This window comes from Scomber scombrus, chromosome 12, assembly GCF_963691925.1.
Source record: "Scomber scombrus chromosome 12, fScoSco1.1, whole genome shotgun sequence".
Classification (NCBI taxonomy): Eukaryota; Metazoa; Chordata; class Actinopteri; order Scombriformes; family Scombridae; genus Scomber; species Scomber scombrus.
The window spans coordinates 16,316,597-16,339,884 of record NC_084981.1 but is presented as its reverse complement, the minus strand read 5'-3'; the positions used below and the strand labels follow the sequence as shown (position 1 = coordinate 16,339,884).

Genomic DNA, 23,288 nt, shown 5'->3' with positions numbered 1-23,288 from the left:
CAGCTGCAGCTGTACTGTATATAAAAAGGAGTCTCTGCTTTATATTTCTACCCCATATTCAGGGTGTTTAATGATCACAGGTAATTATTCACTGCATAATGTCAAGCAGAAGCCAGACCACCATTTCACAGTATTTCATCATCCTCATCAAGGTTTTCTTAGGATGAGATGAGGACACCTTACATCATGAATACCAGAACCCAGATTACTTGACTTGGCCATATCTAATTAATAGCACAGCTTGTTCCTTGTGATATTCATGAGCCACAGTGAGCTCCTTGAGAAACCTTCATCACCTCGGAGATCAGACATTCACAGTTTCATATTACTTCACAGATTTTGTGATTCCAGTGGGCTTGTAAGAAAGAAAGAAAAAAAAAGATCACACACTGACAGATAGAAGGCAGGGCTTTCAACATCCCTGAAATTCTGAGAGTATGTCACTAGTTTATATCATGGAATAAACAAATTATTATAGTTTGCAACACCTTGTGTTTAAACTTCAGATAAACACACCAAAATAATTGCCAAGATCTGGAAACTTGGAAAAATTGCTACAACTATATGCTGTAAGTCAAACAGGGCAAGATATGAACAATCAGACGACTAGACAGGTTTTGAACAAGTCAACAGCCTGGCAAGAATATCTAAACAACTTTATTTTGGGGTAAATTTTAAATCCCAGCACAAGCAATATGTTGCTTATAATCCTTCATTACACAAGTAAAATGTGTGCTCAAACAACTATGATAAGTATGAGAGGAGTTGAACCAGTGTTTCACCCCATCAGATTTGACCTCATCTCAGTAATTCAATTTCAGAAATTGAATTTCACAGCAGACATTTTGACTTGTCATAGCAAGAAATGTACAGGTGTCATTAATAATATTAACAATTACTCTGTTCTATTCAAGTGTTAGATGAAGTCATGACAGTGTGACAGTGAGCTAGTGTATATAAATACCAGGATGCTGAAAATGAAAACTAAATGGAATTCAGTCTTCATTATTTTATTATTTTCAGTGAATTTCCTACAGACAAAAAGCCCTACTACTGATAGGAGAATTTAGAAACAATGTTGGACTAGCATTTAGCTATGATTCTGAAATGAAGTATGGCAACAATGTCCAGTATTATATGTGGTTTTAAAAATGGGGTTGCAGTGCACCCAAAAAAGAATGCAGCTATAAAGAAACACCATACTGCAGTGTAATTTAGGCCACAATACTCAATGCACTGAGAAAAGTAGGTTGTTATGTAATGCAGGTTAGGGTGTTTTCCAGTCTGCTCATGCAAGGGCATGTGTCTATGTGTGTTTGTATATATGTGAGTATGAGGATAATAAGACATGTGTTTGTGATGCGTGCATTTTTTGGGTGAGTGTAAATGAGCCTATTTGATGGCAGTTATGGTCTGCTGTGAGGTATTCCAGGTGCAATGCCTCGACACGGCAACAACCAATAAATCTGAAGCACAAACACACACAAACAAGACCACAGCCTGATTCTGAGTCACTCTCCCTCCCATTAGCCCATCCACTCTGCTGTGTCTGTGTTCCCTGAAACATCAGAGGAGCCCAGCCCTGTCACTTTCAATGATGAGAAAAAGTTGACTGCAGCCCCGAGCAAGAGGGCCTCCGAGACACACTCCCAGTAATGGGGAGACAGAGGGAGGACTGAGAGGCTGAGGGAGAGCTAGGGAGTGATAAAAAGGAGGGGTGACACGTGAAGATTGAGGGCAAAAAGAGAAATGGAAAAAGAATAGTGGTTGGATGGTGGGGTTGAGGAAAAAAAGATGCAAAAAAATTGCAAAAGAAAGCAAGGCGAGACAAGGCTATACAGTAATAAGAAAAAAGAAAAAGAAAGAAAGAATGGATTTATGAAACAGAGAGAAAGAGACAGCTGAGAGATACATGCAAACTTACCAAGCCAGCTTCTGTTTAGGTAGACAGAGACAAACACAGGAGGAACAGTGAAGAAGTCGACCACTGAGTTGACCTCCAGCCAGAACCACAGCTTATCATTGGCTGCTATAAACTATCAAAAGAAAGAGGGATGGCATTAAAAAAGTCAAGTTTTAACTTATTCAAAACACCACCATATCATCACTGCCCACCATTTAAACGGCAGGCTGTGTCTTCCCCTGGCATTGCTGACATACTGTATAGAATGACAAAAGCTTCACCCCACTTGCTGAGTCATGCGAAGGGGTTGGTGGTGTAAGCAGCTTATGAGTTTATTTATTCATTCATTCAGGATGTCAGGCTTGCATTTGCACCACTGGAATGCTGCACTGGCATGACAGCCATGCTAGCAACATTATTCAAACAGTGTCGTTTAAACTAAAGGCATGCTATGTGAATTTTCAAGGGTGACTTAGGTGGTTGTCTGCTTGTGTAAGCACTGTTGATTGTCCTGTAAAAGTGTTGTGTCTAAAATTATAATTTTTTGATTGATATTGATTTACCAAAACTTTAAAATACTTAATTCAAATTATGAAGCTGTGTGCATATTGATACAGTATTGTATATACATGTGTCGTATGTCAGTGAATGCTTATGTGCATGTGATCATGCAAGTACGTGTGCCATCTTACCCGCAGACCAAAATAAAGAAGGAAGAAGACGTTGAAGGCCATATCGATCTGTAACGTGAAATCTTTGTAGAAGTTCTGGCAGGATTCTATAGGGCTAGAGAACAGAGACAAAGAGAAAGACAAAGAGAGAGAAAAATGCATTACTCACAGGTTAAACACATGCACTGATACTGTAGAGTAGGGGTCTCCCTCCTCTTTACAATCATAAACACAACAGTTGCCAAAACTGGGGGCATTGCCACATTTCAACAATATGAATGTTATTTCCTTGGCTTTTTGTTTGTTTGTTTGTTTGTTTGTTTGTTTGTTTGTTTGTTTGTTTGTTTGCAGATAGTGTATGAGCTTTGTACACTGGTGTGTTGAAATAATATCATTGAAAAAGAATGCATAAGAATTTCACATATCACATAAATCACAATCAAATGTATCCTTAATGAGATGAACTTTATTTAACTGTTATGTATTCCATCAGAAGAACACACAAAAAACAACTTCAGTATCTTATTTTGTTGGTTTATAATTCATAGTCATTAATTGAGACAACAGAATTTGGTAAAACAATATGACCATATCATCACAAAACAATCCAACCAAAAGATGAGTGATTATCTTTGGTCCTTTTTCTCTTCTGTCAAGAAGAAAAATCAACAGTATGGAAACAACAGCTAGCTTGAGGTTGAAGTGAATTGGTACTGACCAATCCTTGCCATTTAAACTGACCAATCTTTGCAAAAATACATATATATTTGATATCTATTCAGTAAATATACATATGTCAATTTTAATCCATTTAGTCAAAATATGGAATTATGAATACTATTACTAAAACCAATTTAGTGGTTTGCCATTGAATTTTTACTGATATCCTGCAATTGTTTTGAGCCCTAAGGGGTCACAGAGCAAGATAAAAGACCTACAGTAGTTCATCACATTAAAAAATTCAATGAAATCAGGAGTTAAGAACAGTTGTTTTGATATGACGACACATTTAGCACACATTAATTATTCAACATCTGTCAAACACAAAAATTCCACACAGATATTCCCTCATATGACAGAAGCTCCACACAGAGAAAGAAACTGCACAACTCTCCACATTTAAGAGAGTGAAATAGCTAGCCAAGTGTTCCTTAAAAAAGGCTGATGATAAATGAGTCGTGATCACCCTGGTCTGTCATATCATCCATCTTAATGTTTACCATGTGATGATTAACCATTAGAAAGTGGGTGCTCTCAGCAAAGCAATAATAGGCAGCATGCCCACCCCATTCTTCATATGGTCATGGGCCTATAGTACTCCATGTTGCTCCAGAGGAATGAGGAAATCCCTCTGTGAGAAAATCATGAATATGCATGAAGGCTTCCTTGGCTATAGATAACCTTTGGGAATGTATAGACTGGCAAGGGAAGACACAAAAGGCTGTTACAAGAGTACACAATTACAAGTCCCATACGTTCAAATTAAATATTAAAGTGTACAGTTGTATGTATGGAGCCCATGGGGGCACAGTGTGAGACCCATGATAGAGTTGATGGTATAATGAGAACCTCCAGAGGTTGAGGAGTGAGGCTTAATCATCTTCCAGTTTACATCAAACATTTTATCCCATGATAATCCACTAAAATAGATGACTGAGTACAGACATGCCAGAGAAGACACATTTCTCCAAGAGGATGATCCAACTTCTAATTCATGAGAGTGTGGTCTGTCTGGAGCATATTCCGAGGACTGATGTGATCTTTAAGATGATGTAAAACCCTGGCCTATGTCCAAGATAATTAGAATGAATCTGGCTTATGGGTCAATTGTTTTTTAAAAACAGATTTCATTTGGTTGAAAGGCATTTTCTCATGAAGTGCCATCAGACTTCTGACAAAGGTTAATTTGCATCTGACCCCTCAAAGAAGTTAACATTGATCTGGCCTAAATACTCAATTATTTACTCACCATCAGCATCTCCACGTGGTTCTATAGGCATCAAACTAAGAAAACGTGCAACACCTAACCTGTGACCATGAATCATAGATGCAGCCTAAGCATACACAATGTTCCTGGGGTGATTAAATGCCATTTTTTCTCAATAAAGCCCACAGGTTGAGGCAGACCTCACATCCATCTACAGATTAAAGCTCACTTGCCCCTCTTCCTCCCAAAACAGATCTGAAACCAAATCCTTAACTAACCTTCACAGACAGGCAAATACACTTACAAGCACATATGAGCATAGACACACACACACACACACACACACACACACACACACACACACACACACCACACATGGTGCATATGGAAGATACCATTTGGAGTGGTCACTGCAGCGTTTCCCCTTAGGACCAGCTCTGGCCTAATTCTGAATAACTGGTCATCTGCAGTCATGTGACCCAAAGCATTCTCAATAACACATTGAGAGCATGGCACCTCACAGCAGGGACTGAGTGGTACATTGAATTTGTCTGGATTTTGCATTATAAGACAAGACAATAGCTACACTCTGGAAGCTTTAATTTAGTCATTATTTCATAGTAAAGCATATCATTAACTAAAGTTGTGGGAAGACACACCAGGCAGACCTACATTTTCTTTCTGTTAAACTCAGAGGCACAACAGAAAATCAAGACTTATTCAGTACAGGATAAGATAAATTCCCACAGTACATTACTGTGGAGCTGCTGAACAGGTTTTCAAAACAAATGGCAACATGGACTTAAGAGTAAAAATAGAAATAACCAGTTAAATATGGCAAGTCAACCTGTATAGTATGCTGTATATATATAACACAACTGTGCAGAGTACTATAGTACTCTAGTAGAGCTAGAATACATGTATATATACTCTACTAGAGTACTATAGTACTCAACCATGCAGCTCCCCTTAGCTCTACTGAGAATTTTAGCATCTTTCAGCTCATTGTTTTGTTGTTACAGTCCTCATCTTCACCTTTTTGGTTCAAACTCGTCAACCTTGTGCCAGACAGCTCTTTTGTAAAAATGCTCTGATAAATCTAATGTTCGCGGAGATCAAAAACAAAACTAAAAGAAGACTGAATATTAGACTTATATTTGTGAGGTACCACTTTATAATGAGGTGATTTTTTTTTTTCTTTTGGGGGGATGGGGGTTGGTACAATAAAACAACAATACAACAACAACAACAACAACAACAGTCTCAAATATTCAGCTTAGTATCCATGGGAATTGTGTTCATATTGGATGATTCTGCAGCATGCTCAGTGCTACTGGAGGAAGTAATGTGTCAGTTTGAATGTCAGGGTGTAGCACATCCAACTTTAATGCCAGCGGCCAGAGTTTACCCATCACCACTCTTGACATGAGTATTATAAGCTTCAGAAATGTAGTATTTTGCAGAGCTGTTGTATTGGATTAAGTTATCCAATACATGTGTTCATGTGTCAGTGTTTCCTGCAGAAAGAGCATGTAAGACAAGTCGAAATCCTGATTCCTGCTCTCAATGTCACTTCACACTACACATGGGATTCTGGCCACAAGCTGCCAGTGTCCTGCAGAAAATAGATCTGCCCACCACAGTTCTTATTACTCCTTAAGCCCAGGCACAGCCTGGGGTTAAACCATCCTGCCTGACAGGAAGAAGAGAGAGGAGAGATAGAGTGAGGCAGGGACAACAGACAGCAGAAAGACACAGACAGATAAAAGAGACAGAAAGAGAGGAGACATAGTGACAGTAAGAAGAAGAGGAAGATGTGAAAGTGACAGAGTTAAAAGGGAGGGGGACAAAGCTCCCAGACGTACTGAGGACAATTTGTCTCATACATATATATATAGCACACATTGCTAGTTTTAGGCCACATTATTGCCTCAAGATTTCAAAGCTTCTGTAATAAACTTGCATATTTTTGTGTTTGAGTTGGTGAATGCCTACAACACACTACACCCTATTCTCCCTTCTCTTACCCTACTACTGCTTATTAGCAAGGCCGGCACTAACACACACACACATGCAGACAAACACAGGAGAACAGAGACTGCCTGAGGGAAGGCTGCAGAGCATGTGAGTCTATTTCAGGATATAAAATGTTTCCTCACGTTAACCTCCTCTGACCAGGCACTCTGCCTCTGGAAAACACAACCAGAGAGGTAAACCTCATTTGTTCACAAGGGCAAAAGAGTATGTTCATCATGAAGTTCTAAAAATAGTCCTAAACACCTTCAGTCAGTCAGCAGGAGCCAGCCTTTTGTTAGCCTTAACATGACCTTGGCAAGCTGCAGGAGCGACAGCAAGGTTGCCCCCTGAGAAGACAATAACAACACACTCCTGGTGGCTTGACTAATGCTCACAACCATAATGCAAAACACCAAATCTGAGTCATTCTTCATATCTCAAAACTGTGTTACTGCTCTAGTAAGATCTTTTTTGGAATATAATTACAGAACTGTTGTTAGTATTCAAATCAAACAATACAATCAATATACAACCAAAAATAAAATTATAGGCACATTTAGAATGTAATTCGAGCACAATAACTGAGTCTAGTTTATAAGCCATATTTCTCCTGAGGGTAGTGCATGTACTGTACATGTAAGGGACAAAGCAGGGAGGGGTCTGTGAAGCCGAAAGAAGGCCAGGTTAGTACTTAAATGATTGATTTAGGTCAAGGCACCATTACTAAAATAAGAAATACTTTAGTACCTACAAGGGCAATGGACAAATAAAACCTCAGCAGGGAGGCTAAAGATAGATAATTTGATGTTTTCATCTGAATGCAAATGACTTCCATTCTGCTTCAAGCTTTTCCTCTACAAAGATGTTATTTATTTTAGACTCTAAAGCAGTACATTGTGAATAAAAATAGCACATTACTAAAAGAAACCACATGGAATGAATAACAATGCAATAAACTAAAAGGGGAGAGTAAATGTTTAAAAGAAATCATTATCCATATTCTTGTCATTTGTGGTTTTCACTCCATACAGTGAGCACATTTCAAGAAACCTGAAAACTCACTTCCATGAACACCTGAACACTTGAGCCCCTTAACCTTTTTAGCACTTTGTTTATTGTTGATCTTCTTATTTGTTGTTTATGGTATTTCTCATTCACTTGTCTAATTCTTGTTGTTTCTTACTATATACAGAAACTCTTTTTCATAGCAATTGTAGCTGGTCAGTTAGTCCAGAGTTTGTACCACAGCTCTTTCGGACTCACTTTCCCCTAACGCTCGACTGTCTTTGCATCCTGCCAAATGACAAAATGTAAATGACAAATTACACTTCTACTATTTCATGGTTAATTTATTCAGAAGCCAGTGTTACAGTACAATAGCTAAACTACACACATCACTTCTCTTTTGAACACAAACCAATTAGAAGATAAAAGCTGCAGTTATGTGCCAAATGCAAAAAATAACAAATAAAGACCTTATCAGCACATTGATAAACATTGTCAAGAGAATTGGTTCTGCTAGTATTTGTTTTTTATTCAGGTCATTTAAAAGGCACATTGAGACTTGCGCAAGATAACTATGAAAGAAGCAAAGGATTGCCCCAGCTTTCTTTCAATCAGTACATAAACACATTTACAAACTTTACTATAACAAATCCTCCCTTCTGACCTCTTATTTTTAGATAAATTTCAAATATTAATTCAGTAATATTCTTTTTTTATTTCTCATTAAATTATTAATTGCATTTTCAAGCCGACTTTTGAGTTCACTACAGCACTGAAACAGCCTGAGTGGAAATAAATTATTTGGATGATAAAAATAAATAAATACATTTAAAAAACTTTGGTGTTTGGTGTTGTTCAGAGAAACTCTGCTGCATTTCCCCATTTGAATCCATTTGTTTTGGCAGGTGTGAAAGCTCTCAGACAAACTTGAACACAATGAGTGTCAGTTCACCTCCAACTGTACTCTAGTGTGAATGCAAATTTAACCAACCACAGGGATGATTCATTTATGATTTTAGCTTGGATTCAAAAGGTAAACTACTAAATATATATGATCCATGTGCTGATCATATAAGCTGTTGCAGTCATTTGCAATGTATAGTATACTATATACTGTATATACGATCATTTTGCAACTGTAGAAACCGATCAACCCCCACCTACATCCCCAAATATTGTATGTTCTTGTTTCTTGCTGACAGTTATTCATGGCTTATTAGGCCCAGTTGTAGTCTCAAATAATAAAGTAATGTAAACTGTTGTTTTCCTATAAAGTCATTCAAGAACACTGGTAACATTTTTTATGAAACTACTTTTTTCTTGTTATAACATTGAACAATGAATGAATTATAGCTGAAGAACTTGAACTGAATTTACAATGTATACAAATTCCAAAAAAAGCCACAAAGTCACTTAAATAATTTCAATTTCATCTCATATTTCTAATGAGAGTGCGTTATGCTATGTTCATGCTCTTGTCTAAAAATAGTCATTTCGCTCGGCATGGTGGGATATCAGGAAACTGCAACAGCAAATGGCCTTTATATTTCCACGGTAACTCCGATCAACTAAAGAGGTTAGACCATTTAGTGCAGTTCCAGTGCTGGTGCTGGGCTGGTGCTGATGCTGGTTCACAGTCGGTTCAACTGTGAACCAGCTGAGAACCAATTTGGAAAAGGGGTATTACCACATGCGAGCTAAGCAGGACTCCAAAGTCTGTCTGTTCTCAGCTCATGCTAAAATATCAAAAACAATTAAAAAGCTGAATTTTTTTGCAGTCTCCAGGGAGAGGCCCCATGATCATAACACAGTACTGATGTTCCATTAAATGTACAAAAGCTCATTATCTAGGAATGTGACATTGATGCTGAATTTTCTCTGTTTTTCAGAGCAACTCTCTCAGTTAAAAAGAGAAAATCTCCCTAAAAGTGCTGAAAAAAATATTAAATGCATTTAGTCTCGTGATTTTGAAATGACTCATTTAAACCAGTCATTGCCAGTTTGTGGATTTAAATCTAAATCCACTTGGGATTGGTGTTAGCTACTAATAAAGTCCTCTCATGGTTACATGGTCTTTTCTGATCCACTTGGAGACTCAGATACTCCATACAGACCTAACAGTACTGTCAACACCCCAGGAAGAAGAGGCCCTTATATAGGCTTCATTCTTCGCCACAAAGTCTGCCAAGCTTGTCTCACTGCTCAGCCATATTTCTCACCTTACCACATTAATTAGTTATTAGACACTGTTTCTTTTTTCAGTGCTGACATTGATCGCACACTAATGATAGAGTTACAGGCACAGGCCACTGTTTATAAGGCCTCCTAAACAGAGACAAAATTATGTTCTTACATGTATACGTGCACAATTTTGTGAGTTAACGTGCATGTAAGTGTGTGCATGTAATAATCTGTATGTGTGACAGGGAGGGATCAAGAGAGGAGAGAAATATAGAAACAGAAGTGGAGCAGGAACAAGGGCATCCCTTTAAGAGCAGCCTGCAGAGACTTTGTCCTACATTCCCCTTTATTTGTTTGATGGGAGCACAGAAGAGGAAAAAGAAGGGATGAAGGATGAGCCAAGGTATTAAAGCAGATTCAGATGTGGGTGAGAGAGGACACTGTATCCTCCCATTGAAAATAACACCAAAATAGCATCAGTTTGGCAAGAAAAGTGTACTGCAGTGGAATAGAAAAGGCAGTGTCTTATCACGCCATTATTATGTGGTTCATAGAACTGTGGTAAAAAACGACTTGTAAAAGCAAGCAGATGGACGGTCATTCTCAGTGCTTACTGAAGCTACATCTTCATTCCCATTCATTAAAAACAGCTGTCTTAACAACAAAATGGTTGCCAAGTCAGTGACTAGTATCTATGCTCATTTGGGAAGGCAGCCATTTAACAATTCAAACTCTTTTCAAATTCTGTCTATCTGCTTCCACACAAAGTTTTGCTGGGTTTAGTGACTCTTTGCTGCAGAATACCGGCCAACAGAGCTCCTGCTAGGAAAAGCCCACCTGCAGAAAGCTAGAGACAAAACAACTCCTCAAAAACTGGTGCCCAGCCACCAGACAGATACATTTTCTTTAGCATTTTACCCAGTGTGTGTATGTGTGTGTTCTTATCTGCCCCAAGGGATTACACCCTGCTTCACTAAAGTAGACATAAAAGCTCATCATGCAGTCCCAGCCTCCCAAGACCCAACCCAAAAGCACTTATTCTACCACGTGTCCCTTTTCGCTGTTACTACAGGGACTCAACCATTACTGTTGCCTTTTTCACAGACGATTTCAGAATGTTCACTTCATCCGATGGCCAAACTGTTTGGATGAGAAGGGAAAGCAAACCATAGAACCTGAAGAGTTCATGAGTCTGTAACATGAGGCCTTCAGTAGGCTATTTGGTAGAGTAATTACTACCATTAAAAAAGTGACCTATAAATCTGTGCTCATAGATTTCCTCAGTCATTAACATTTAGTGGCAAGGAAGGTAGATGGAGAGAAGGTCATTTGTAGAGCATTTTTAGCATTTGAGCAGGGGGTATAAACGTGGGTCAGTTCATTTATGCATGTAGTATATGCCTCACCTCTTTTACACATGTAGGAGTATGCAACCCCTCACACAAGAAGGTAATCAGAAGAAGACTATATGTCAATATTTGTGTCCTTGGGGTGAGTGTTCTTGGACTGATTGAACGTCACAAATGCAACAAAAGAAAACACAACTTTGAAGTTCAAGATAAATTGAGATCCAACACTATCTTGTTGTGCTGTTTACTTATGACAACTAGTTGTAGATCTGACATGTCTTTCTCACAACTGGCAATCATTTGTCCTTGGTGGGCTATATGCTGAATCTTGGATCATTTTGAGTTTGGCAGCTTCAGACATCTTTGATATTACATCAAATAGATTTTTGCAGAGACAAAAATAGTCTTAATAGATCACTCAATAGACAACTAAGAGAGATGTACTGTTAGGTCAGCTCTATGACATGTAACAATGTCTGTAGTGCACATAAGAGGCTCCAGCTCCTGCAGTCAAAGTATGCCTGTAACACAAGCCTGGCCATGTTTAGGAGCCCCCAGAGTCAGGTGTACCTGCCTTGGGTTGATCGGTAGTCCCCCTGAGAGGACGTGCACACTCAAATAACAAGTTTAAGGTAATCGCAATGATGAGGGTAGAACGCAATGGGGGATGGAAGGAGGGGGACATTTTGGCCTTAAATAAATGGGAGCAAGGAGAGAGATGTATGAGAAACTACAGCCATACAGAAAAACAAACGATTAATTAGTCTCTATTTTTGACCCAACTTGACATGTCATGATACATCTCTGAAAACATTACTGTGTGCTTTCAACCTTCCTTTTTGTTGTCTTTTGGATAGTTTATTAATTTGTGCATATCTGTCTGTGACCAAAATGTACAATATGGATATGTGGCACAGTGTGGTACAGTACCTCCCAATCACATAACCTTGATGGATATTGGCAGTTAAATAATAAATTATTCTAAATGCAGAAATGGCCTGTTACTTGCATCCCATCAGTTCTCTCAGGCTGTAGTTTACACAGTCATTTACTGTTTCATTGATTAATGATCATAACATGGCTGTTGATTGATTTTGAAAATTAATTTGTGTCCCTAGTCATCATCTAAAAATTAAGGAAATGTATGAACTTGTATAATATGCAAATGTGTCTCCCCATCTGTTTCTGCTCAAGATATGCTAGAGGCAGAGAGGAAAACAAAGAAGGAGCGATGGAGGGATAAATAAAGATAGAGAATGTGGAGGAGGTAGTAAAGGTTTTCATCCTGAGGAAAAAATAGGTGACTGGATTCATGTTGAGAATAAATTTCACTCTCTAAAGATGAGACAGGTTGTATTGCCTTTTAGATTTACTTCTTTTAGCAATTTTACATCTCCATCCCTGTTTTAGACAGTCAGTTCCCTCAGGAACATAATTTCACAGTTCACAGATAAAGTATTAAAGTGAAAACAAACTACAGGAAGGTAGTCATTACTAAAAGATAACATGCGGCAACAGCCAAGAGTGGGAAGGAATATAATGAAAAAGTACCATATCATGGTCAAAATGTTACAGTCCCAACATTCCATAACCGCAGGCATTACAATAAATATTTGAGGCTTTATATTGTGTGATCAATGGTGTATGAAATAAAGTTCACTTAAAGGCACACAGTGTTGGTGTGAATGCAGGGCATCTTGACAGATTTTGGTTATTTTATTGCCAAAGGCACATGGTACAACTCTAAATAATTGGAAGCAATATATTGCCTTTTTTGCTTTAGTTTTGCTCTAAACCATAGTACTTTGATAATGTGGGAAACAGTTAAGATTGGCACAATTCGTGGGGTGTAGAATTGTCATGAAGTGTATTTATACAATCAGAATGTGCAAAATATAAAGTAGTACCTTAAATTAACTTAGCTTGTAAAAAAAAATGTATCATATTTTACTGCTGTGTTCTGCTGTTCCTTGCAAAATAATGTTGAATGTTATCATGACCTAAAGAAAGGATGACCAAAACTATCATCAAATCAACAGAAAATACAAGGTTAGTGAACAAAATCATTTTAACACGTGACATGAAAAAAGATCTTTTTTGGTAGTTCATATTATATGTCAACAATTGTTTTGTTTGCTGAAAAAAAGTAAATGTTATACTATTATTATAATCCCCATATCACACCACCTACAAAAGTGAAAATTGAAATAGCGTGAACAAGATTTTCATTTTTGTCCGGTGGCCCTGAAGGGCAAACGACAACAACAAAAAGAAAAACACAACGACATTAACAAAAACACAACGACATTAACAAAAACACAACGACAAAAAGGAAAACACAACGACATTAACAAAAACACAACGACATTAACAAAAACACAACGACATTAACAAAAACACAACGACAAAAAGGAAAACACAACGACATTAACAAAAACACAACGACATTAACTCATAACGGAAAGGGTAATGCTTGGTTCAACACCAAGCATCTCATGAAGCCCCTTGCCACAACCACAGCAAGTTAGGCCATTCGAGGTTTTCAGGGACCTTTTTGCCACAATGAGGGCAATACATCTTTGCTAATCTTCTTAATCTGATGCCAAATGAAGTCCGTCCGAGTCGTAAACTACCTGGCATGGCATAAAGCAGCCTTTCCCACCTGTTAAAAAGACGGACATGCTTTCATCCAATCAGCAATGATCCTTGTCATAGCAGGTACCTACCCTTTCCGTTAGGAGTTAATGTCGTTTTTGTCGTTGTCGTTTGCCTTTCAGGGCCACTGTATTTTTCTTATGCGCAATTATCTATATATATAGACCATTGTTGTACAGACAAACACACATATATATCTTTTAAATTCCAAACTTTCCCTTTAAAATGGTACAGTTTGGGTCTGGATGGTGTGAAAGTGGCTGCAGTGGTTTTCGGACAGATGCCAGACCTGAGGCCTGTACTACAAAGCTGGATTAACATACCCTGGATATCTCTCCATTACCTGGATTGACTTACCCAGACATTCACAATCCTGATAAACGGTACTACGAAGCTGGTTATCAACTCGGTAATTCAACCCAGGGTTTTCCAATCTTGATCAGTGCGCGTTCACATAAAAGGGGTGGTGTTTGCAGCGTCTGACCAATCGCAAACATGGAGAAACCCTGCAGAGCAGCGTACTTCACGACGGAGGAGCAGACAATTATTCTTCACAAATATGAACAATTAAAACACATCATCCAGGCCAAAAGCAACACTGTTGCCGCAGCAAAAGCCAGGAAGGAATGCTGGTAGAACATTGCCGACTCTGTTAATGCGTAAATTCGTGAGACAATATTAATTCATCGGACAATATAAACGGACAGCACTCTGATCATTCAATTTCACTTTATTACGGCACAGACGTTTCGGGCAGAGCGCTTCCTCAGTGCCCTCCCTTTCGTTGCGACATTAAGTTAGTTTAATATTCAACATTCATTTGACATTCAAAATACAAAACTATTATGCGCTTCAACCATTTGAGTGAATGATGTCAAACCAACTGTATAACATACAGAATAATATCCCTCATGTGCCTCAAGGATTATTTTTTAAATATATATTTTGGTCAATTAAAAAATATGAATAAAATTCTGCTTTTCTGCACTTTTGCAGCGATTACTCTCAAGATGTTCTTATTGAGACTTTTTGTGAGGTTTCCTGACACAAGTTCTGAAACTGGAGTGGTGGTATGGTTATTTATTTATTTAAATTGTTAAAAAATTGATGAAAAGATATATTTGAAAAATAATCCTTGAGGCACATGGGTGATATTAGTCTGTATGTTATACAGTTGGTTTGACATCATTCACTCAAATGGTTGAAGCGCATAATAGGTTTTGGATTTTGAATGTCAAATGAATGTTGAATATTAAACTTAATGTCGCTTGAAAATCTGTACCTTTCGGATAGTTTTAACCTCTCACGATCCGCGCATGTCGACAGGATCTTCTATGAATGGGCAGGCCATTTTCCAAGAGAACTGATTGGTCAGGAGGTGGTGCTTTTAGAACATAACCTGCTCCAGAGCAGGTTAGCCGTTCAGCATAAGTTACCATGGTGATTTACCCCGGTAAGAAGTGAACCAGCGTCGTAGGACGGGCCTCTGTAATCTGTCTCTGAATGCCGGCTGGGGATATGCACAAACTGACAATACACACACTCCCTTACTCACACACAGAACAAGATCCCCAACACATACAGTATCTGCCTGTCTCTGTTGCCATGGAAACTGACAGGCCTCCCATTGACAAACCTCAGATGCAGATGTGTGTGTGTGTGTGTGTGTGTGTGTGTGTGTGTGTGTGTGTGTGTGTGTATCACTGCTCGGGAGTGCCTGTGGGGGTGTGAATATGTGCATTTGCATTTCATAGCTTGCAGTGTGTGGAGAGGAGTAAGAATGCATGTGCACCTATCATTCAGATACAGTAAGTATAGTATAGTATAGCCAGTGTTAATGCATGTAAAGTTAACTTACCCAGTATAGCTGTAAGAGTATGTATTACTTTTCAAATGTTCTAAAAAAATAAGTAATGAAATTTATACTTACTCTGAGGAATCTATAAAGTATATCCCAAGGGCCCCGATGCTGAGTGCAAAGACTAACACCACCTGAAGAAAGAAAGAAACACACAGACTTAATTAATTGTATGCTAAAGAGACTTCTCATAGAGCTGCAACATTTCTAACTCTGCTTATTAATGTACTCTATGATAAACTTGTATCCAGTTAGTGTGGACACAGGGTAGACAAAATTAGTGACATAGTCTGTAATTAAACAGCAACTTGCTTGCTGTAGGTTGCAGAACAGTGGACATTTTCAAAAAGCATGCACTGAATAATGAATGCTCACCCTCATGTCAGCAAATACAGCCTATTGAATGCTAACAGTGTAAAGTCAAGGCAGCACAATTGTAGGAAGCGAAGAAAGGACACACATTTGTAAGCCTAACTGTTCAGAAGAGCAGTGACATTGTGTGGGGGTGTTGAGAGGAAGTGCTTAGAGAGGAGCACAGTTATCAAGTGTTGACGTGTACTCTTCAACTACTACGCTTGAGTCGATGCTTGCATTGTGTGAGATTATGACCCTGCTGGACTGTTGTCTGTATAATCTTTCAGTGACTATATATAACGTCAGGTAAGGGAACTTGCAGTACTAGCAACAAATACCTGTGTCCAGTATCTTAAGTTAATTAATCTTGTAGAGACCCTAATGCTGGATTTCCACCGGGTCCGTCAGCGGCACCTTACAGCTGCGCCACAGTTTAGCTCCGTCCTCTGCCCAGCGTCAACTCACACCGGGAGCGTTACAGCAGCGGAGCGGTGCCTTGCGAGCCAGCAGTATCCCCGCGAGATCACGCGATAATCGCGAGACCGCGAGATCCCGCGAACTGGGTGTATAAAGTCAACAACAAGAAACAACTGGTTTCTTTGCTTCTCGGACGTGAAACGAGACCCTTTGATCATTGACTGCTGACCTGGGGCCACCGGTTATGACGTAATGTGGATGTGAGGTTGTGATCTGCGCATTGTGTTTTATTTTGAAAGGGGACGGAAGTTTTATTATGCCGATTCTGTGTCTGACTTCCTGTCTGGTGCAATCTGCTCTGTTGAGCTTGTCGCGAGTTAGAAACGTGTCCGTGAAAAATAGAAATGCTGCGGATTGATAGCGCTGCGGCGCGGAGAGCCGCTGCTGGGACTTTGCTGAGACGTTGCTGACACGCTCTCTGTGGAAATACTATCATTGATTATAGTGTTACCTATCAGCTCCGGTGACCGCAGCGCAGCTGTAACGTGCCGCTGACGGACCCAGTGGAAATTGGGCTTAAAACATTGTTTTGTCCAAATAATAAAAAAGAAAAATTTGGAATCAGTTCAAATTAATTTAAATGAGACCTATTACTTGAAAACACAAGAGCTGCACAAATGTAAGCACATAAAAGGACTTTTTAAAGGACAGCAGAAGCCAAAATGTTTGTTCTGTGAAATCAGTTTTACTTTCATAAATCTTAATTAAATTCTCATGTTTTCAATCACATTCTAGCAAGTCAAAAGAGGACCAACCAGGGGCTGATGAAGACTAAGGGCTGTTGGTGAGACACCACAACCATATCTCTGTTCCTTGGGTACTCTGTTATGTTTCTTGTCTGAAATTATTTTTATTAAATAATGCATTTCTTCAGATTATAATGCAAATTAAATCCTTAATAAATTGTCAGTCATGTGCTTTCAGACTGAATACCTTCCACATTGACACAGGCTACCTTCATCTGCAGGAGGAAGTGACTTAATTAATGAATTACATTATTCAGCCACTGAAATCATCTATAGTGCTATAGTTTAGCAGTAAAGTCCGAACAAAATATGTAATGCTGTATATCTTATCACAATAATCTTATAGAGAAAGTAGAGATAGATCCTGTACAAAATATTTTAAAAATATGAATAATTTTTATATCATTAAAATTTTTCAGCTTCCTCTTATTCCACACTACTGGCAAAAAAAATGACATGTGCCTCAATAATACCCTTCAGCAAACTGCACTTGCAAACATTAGAGGTCACATCATTGTCATCTTCACTACGAATATCATCGCAATAATCATCTTCTCAACAGCTGGCTGGCGTAGAGAGGCACAATAGTTCTTCCATTGCGATCCGTTTTCCTATTCAGTGAACTCACAATAGAAGCCCACTGGTGTGGATTATGGTGTCATTCATTATTGATGATAGGAGCTTGATTACATTCATGTGATGGTCCTTTGGATTGATCCAATGCATTGTTGTTGAGGTACTAAGTAAACACCCCCCTTCCACTGAATTTTTAATGGTTTGCTGCTTGAATGGACGATGATGGCGATCCTGGGCACCGAGTCGTACAGGGCCAGAATAACCTTACAAACCAGAGGCATCAATGATGTTCCACATGAAGGAGATAGTGAGCAAGCTGAAACATGAAGATAACATCTGGCTTTTTGAATAAAAGGCACTTCATTGGATTGATTAGGAAAGGACGCAATTGTCTGGAGGGAATCATATGATCCAGAAACTGCTGTGCTTTCTATACAGGAATTAAAATCGGTGTTTTTCCCACAAGATGGTATAGTATGGTAGTGGTGACCTGTGGTGCAAGGTGAACATCGAAGCCAAAGTGAAAAAAAACCTTTACACACAGTGGCAGTTGGATGTTAATGCTGCAGAAGCTCGCACAGTACATATAGATGCATATACACTCACATTTCCTTGAAGCTAATCTGTGCCTCGACTGTTCAATATAAGAGGGTCACATGGGGTTGAGAAAGAGAAAAGGGAGAAAGAGAACACTGGAAAAAGGGGTAGAGAGAGAGGGATAAATATGACTGAGCAGTCAGTGGTTGGTTGCTGTAAAGCTGAGCAGTGAACAGTGAAGACCCAGCAATGAGATGAGGAGATAAGAAGCGTCATCATCTTAAATTGACCCAGTTATTCAGCTGTGAAAGCCAGTCCACCCCTTCACCCCATCCCCCCTTTCTCCCTCTCTCACACTCACTTTCTCTCCACACAATGCCTACGAAGGCTAACTGTCGACCTCAAACCCACAATCTACCAAAGACAACCAACTAAGCAACTGCCACTGTAAATCAGGACCAATGTAATAACACAAAGGGGAAACCTACATAGTGATGGTAGAGGGTCATCCCTCCACGTACAAAAGAAATTGAGAAACTAAAATAAGACAGGCTGAAATAAATAAATTGTTAAGTATAGCTGTTGCTGCAAATGCTCCTGTAGTAATTGCAAATACGTTTTTTAAATTCCTTGATTCACATGTGATGATGGCATGAGTGAGTCATGTTTGTTTGCAACAAACTGGGTTATGCCGGCATCATGACCAGCATTCAGAGATGATGTCTATGTTTTCTCCTTAACAGCCGTGTAGGTTTTCATTAGTGTATCTCTTTCTATATTTAACACGCTGAGCTAAATCTGTTGGATGTTTTCTGAGGTGCACTTTAGCAGGCACACTGCAAGACTGGAAGTGTAAAAGAGGGCAGCGTTAAACCGTGTATATGTGTGTGCACTTCAATGGGTACGGGTTTCAGGTTCCAGGATTGCAAGCGGGCTAAAGGTGGCAGCAGTCATATGACGCCTGCAGAATTGTAAACAGATAATAACATTAACTTGCATGTATAAACACACGTGTGAGTCAGACGTTCTCAGTTGATCTGGCAGTCTAGAGAATTTCTAGGGTTCATCACGGCTTGTCTGCGGAAGCAATTTGAGGTGCCCTAAGACTGAGCCAAAACTTTACACAAGACTTCCTCCTCCAACAGGGAGCCTGTGTATTGACTCCCTCTGTCCATTAAGTGCACCCAGTGACAGGGAAAGAGCAGAGTCTCACAGAACAACATACAGAATAATCACTTTGCACTGAGACAACTACCAAGGTCAAGAGAGTGGTCACGCAAAGGCTTCTGTCTCCTCTGCATTTCATTACAAAGTCCCTCTTCTGGGAAATATGAATATAGTACATAATACAGTGGATAATGAGATGTCTTGTTTTTGGCAAATTCCAGTGAATTGTATACCTGAAAAATCTAGTTACTTCCATCATGTTGCTGTCCTCCTGAGAAAAATGACAGCACCAGTCGATTTATTGATTCCAAAAATGGCATTTATTCATGTTCCAAGTTGAACAACCCACTAGCAAGCATAGTGATTATGACTCTTGTGCAATAGTACCAAAAAATGAAGGATGAATTTAGTACAGAGCCACAAAGTTTGCAAATTGAGGAGGCCAGGGTGGATGAGTGGGTCATAAAAATGTCAGACTTTGCCACAGGAAAAAGCTGTTCATTTCCTGTTTCGTTCTTCATTTGTTTTATTATTTTAACCATGATTATACACTAATTAAAACACACTTATGAATATTATATTCAATTTCTGCCAAGTACATTCTTCTTGATGATTCATGTGAGCATTCTGATGATGATTCATTAAATTATACATATTGGATCTTTAACAGAGTGGTAATTTTCTACCCAAACCAAAATTATTTTATACCTATGATCACAGACTTATTTGAACCAAAAACATGCTAATTGCCTACATTCCTACCTCTACATAATGAAGTAATACTAGTGGAATTATTGTAGCTTTCTGCAGTTGTAGATACAGAGTACTATCACCACGTTTTTCTTCTCTGAAAGCACTGCATCAAAAATACCCTTGCTGGCAAATTGTTCTGCTGATGAGGTCAAATAGCTACATCATCAATTGTGATTAACTCATATAGTACACATTACTATTGGTTTTAATTCTGTGGTTGGTAGTTTAACACATTTTAAAACCAAACTCTACTCTTACTTCAGTATAGACAAGACAAACCATCTGCCATAAAAGTGCATTGTTTTTTGTCCATTTAATTATTCATCTAAGCAAGCCTTACAGGTTCAAAATCAATTAATTGCACAGCCTCAAGGACCCCCTCTGTCCACATCATCTCCAAATAAACCTTGGCTCACACCGAAAGTTGGAAGTTTTATCTGAAGCTATTTTAGTTAATTTATTAATTTAAAAAAAAAAAACGACTTGTGCAAAATATTAATAAAACCAAATCCTGGGGCTAATGAGGCAGCAAAATTGTGAGCTGATTTCCATGCAATTGTTACAGAGCTTCTATAGGTCGACATCAAAAGCAGAAAACATATATCCACAGGGGTAGTAGAGAATTGAGAGAAAATGTCAACCAGAATATTTCTGTTTCTCTTTCTGTCAAATACTCAAATCCATACTTTCTAAGAAATGTAATGGGTTCCCCAAGATTACATGAGTGGGAATCCTCGGTGGGAATGCAAGAATGCCCATCAGTACTGTGTAGCATCAAGATAAGCTTGTTCATTAATCCAGCCTGGCTCGATGGGTAGCCAGAAAGAGGAGCTCCAAAATGTCCGATTGATGTCTCAGCCAGAGAGGATTTCAGAGGGTCACAGCCAAGGAAAGCTCTTTCAAACCAGTGTACTGTTTCTGTTTCCCTGTGGCTTTAATCCCCTAACATACACATCTGTCTTTTATAACAGGTTTCAAACAAATGAGATGAGCAGCAGTCAGTCAATATTCATTCATATCCAGTACAGATTTTCTCAGAGTAAATCACATCATTGAAACATGAGACAGTAACAGCTCTATAGTGTTTGCTTGTTCATTTAATTGCCACGATGTTCGCAGTGCAGAGCAAACATGCATCCATTCCAAGTGTTTGCTTTCAAAACAAATACTCCTACATTATCAGACATTGCTCTGGTGTCAATACAGATTTGGACTGTCACTAGGGGAATGTCAACAAACCTCCATTAAACTTTGATGGCATGCATCCATACATCAGCACACAACATGATATCCCTCGACCTTAAATGGCAGGGGGCTGTACAGGCCTTTGCAGGTGTAGGTATGATCTGACATTCTGATGGAAAAATACACACTCTGTATTCTAGTCATTCACTGCATAACTCAACCCACACTACTGATTCCTGCTGTGTGACTGAACAGACATACCACATGCATACCAATTCATACCCAACCTTTCTTACAGGTTTGACAAGGATTGCCAAACACAGACAATTTTGTGAAGTCAATTGTGATTAATAATTTTTTTTAAAGCGTTATAAACATTTTTGTGTTCAGAATATGAACAAAGGACTAACACACATAACAATCACTGAATATATGTATTACAATCCTTTACCCAAATCAAGAAGTCCAGAGTGAAAGAAATTTTCATGAAAGAAAGACACAAACATTTTTATGGCTTTAAATCTAAGGCAATACCATCTGTCAGTTATGCAGCCTTGACTGAAGACAATCCAGTCCAAGGCAATCAGAGTACTGGAAAGTCCACTTCAGACTGTCTAAGGCTCAGTCTGCTGATGGCTTTCCTTTGAGCAGACTTTCCAATGACATGAATGCTAATTGTCCCTTTCAATACAGTTTCTCTCCTAGTTAAACATGGAATCCAAATATGTCTTATTTTCATGGATAAAAAATAGGCAGGGAAGAATACAATAACTTATTATTTTTGACTGTCAAGACAGTGGGGCTATTTATACCCATATTTCAAATTTATGAATCATAAATTATGAGAGCTGCAGACTCAAAGGTGCAGAGTACAAAACAAGGAAAGATATAAGATACAAGCCTTTGTATGTTTGAGTTGTTTCATCATACAGTTATATAGAAAATGAGAGTGAAATGATATGAAGAAGAGGGTAAGTGCTACATGTGCTACTGTCCTGTAATGAAATGTCTAAAACCACCTCAGTAATGCTTAGATGCAAGTCAGGATGGCCTAATACATCGTATCTGCTTATTCTATTTATTTTCATTAGCTGTGAAACATGCTTTGTATTTTTTTCAAGAAAAGAAGGTAACTGACAGAGTAGAAGATGAAAAAATAGCCTTAAACTGACACACACTGCAACATAGTCCTGCTTCTCTTTTTCATCTTATCTTTCCCTTCCCTTCCCTTCCCTTCCCTCCTCTCGCCTCCTAAAGCCAGCTTCTTTTCGTTTTACCGCCCAAGGTCACACTGTTCCCGTCTCTGAGGCACAGACCAGGTGAACAGAGGATCAGTGGAAGGACACTAACCTGTCCTTCAATAGGTATCAGTCATCCACAACTCCACCCACATGACAGGTCTTTTCCAGGACACTTTTTGAAAAACATCTATTTCTCACTATTCTACATGTATTTAAGGGTTATGCTTCATACCCAAATGAACCAATGCAGCTTGTATCTAGGAAATATATATTTATGTATTATTTTATTTATAGATTTATTTTATAGATTTTTGCAATTTCTTAAAGGTATTCATTTGTACTTTAGTTACAGATATTGTGTTATGGAAAAGTCAAATCACCTCGAGTCTGTTAAAACCCTAGAAAACCTGGCAGACAATGGAGTAATCAGTAAACTTACAGATTTTCACTGTCAATACTATTGCTGATACCATGACTATTGATTGTTTTGAGCAGTGCAGGAACCACAGCCCACTCTCTCTACGTTCCAACACTCCCAACAACTCTATCAACTTCCTGTCACTGTCTTCTTGCTCCTGTCAGCCATTATGACCATGGCAGGTGGCATCTTACAAAAGGACTTTCCTCTCTAAAGACATGATTTACCAGGAAGGAAGCAGGAAAAACGAGAATTCTTTGAGATTGCAT

At 38.7% G+C, this 23,288-nt stretch overlaps 1 protein-coding gene across 6 annotated transcripts in view; it reads right to left on the bottom strand.

Annotated features, from left to right (window-relative positions):
• kcnma1a (potassium large conductance calcium-activated channel, subfamily M, alpha member 1a) overlaps nucleotides 1-23,288 on the bottom strand; it is a 136,708-nt gene that overhangs the window by 55,882 nt on the left and 57,538 nt on the right. For all 6 annotated transcript variants that reach the window (XM_062430897.1, XM_062430900.1, XM_062430898.1 and 3 more), the window contains exons 3-5: nucleotides 15,638-15,699; nucleotides 2,596-2,689; nucleotides 1,925-2,036 (exon numbers count right to left, since the gene is read on the bottom strand). In XM_062430897.1, coding sequence (XP_062286881.1) covers nucleotides 1,925-2,036; nucleotides 2,596-2,689; nucleotides 15,638-15,699 — 268 coding nt within the window. The remainder of the gene's footprint in view (nucleotides 1-1,924; nucleotides 2,037-2,595; nucleotides 2,690-15,637; nucleotides 15,700-23,288) is intronic.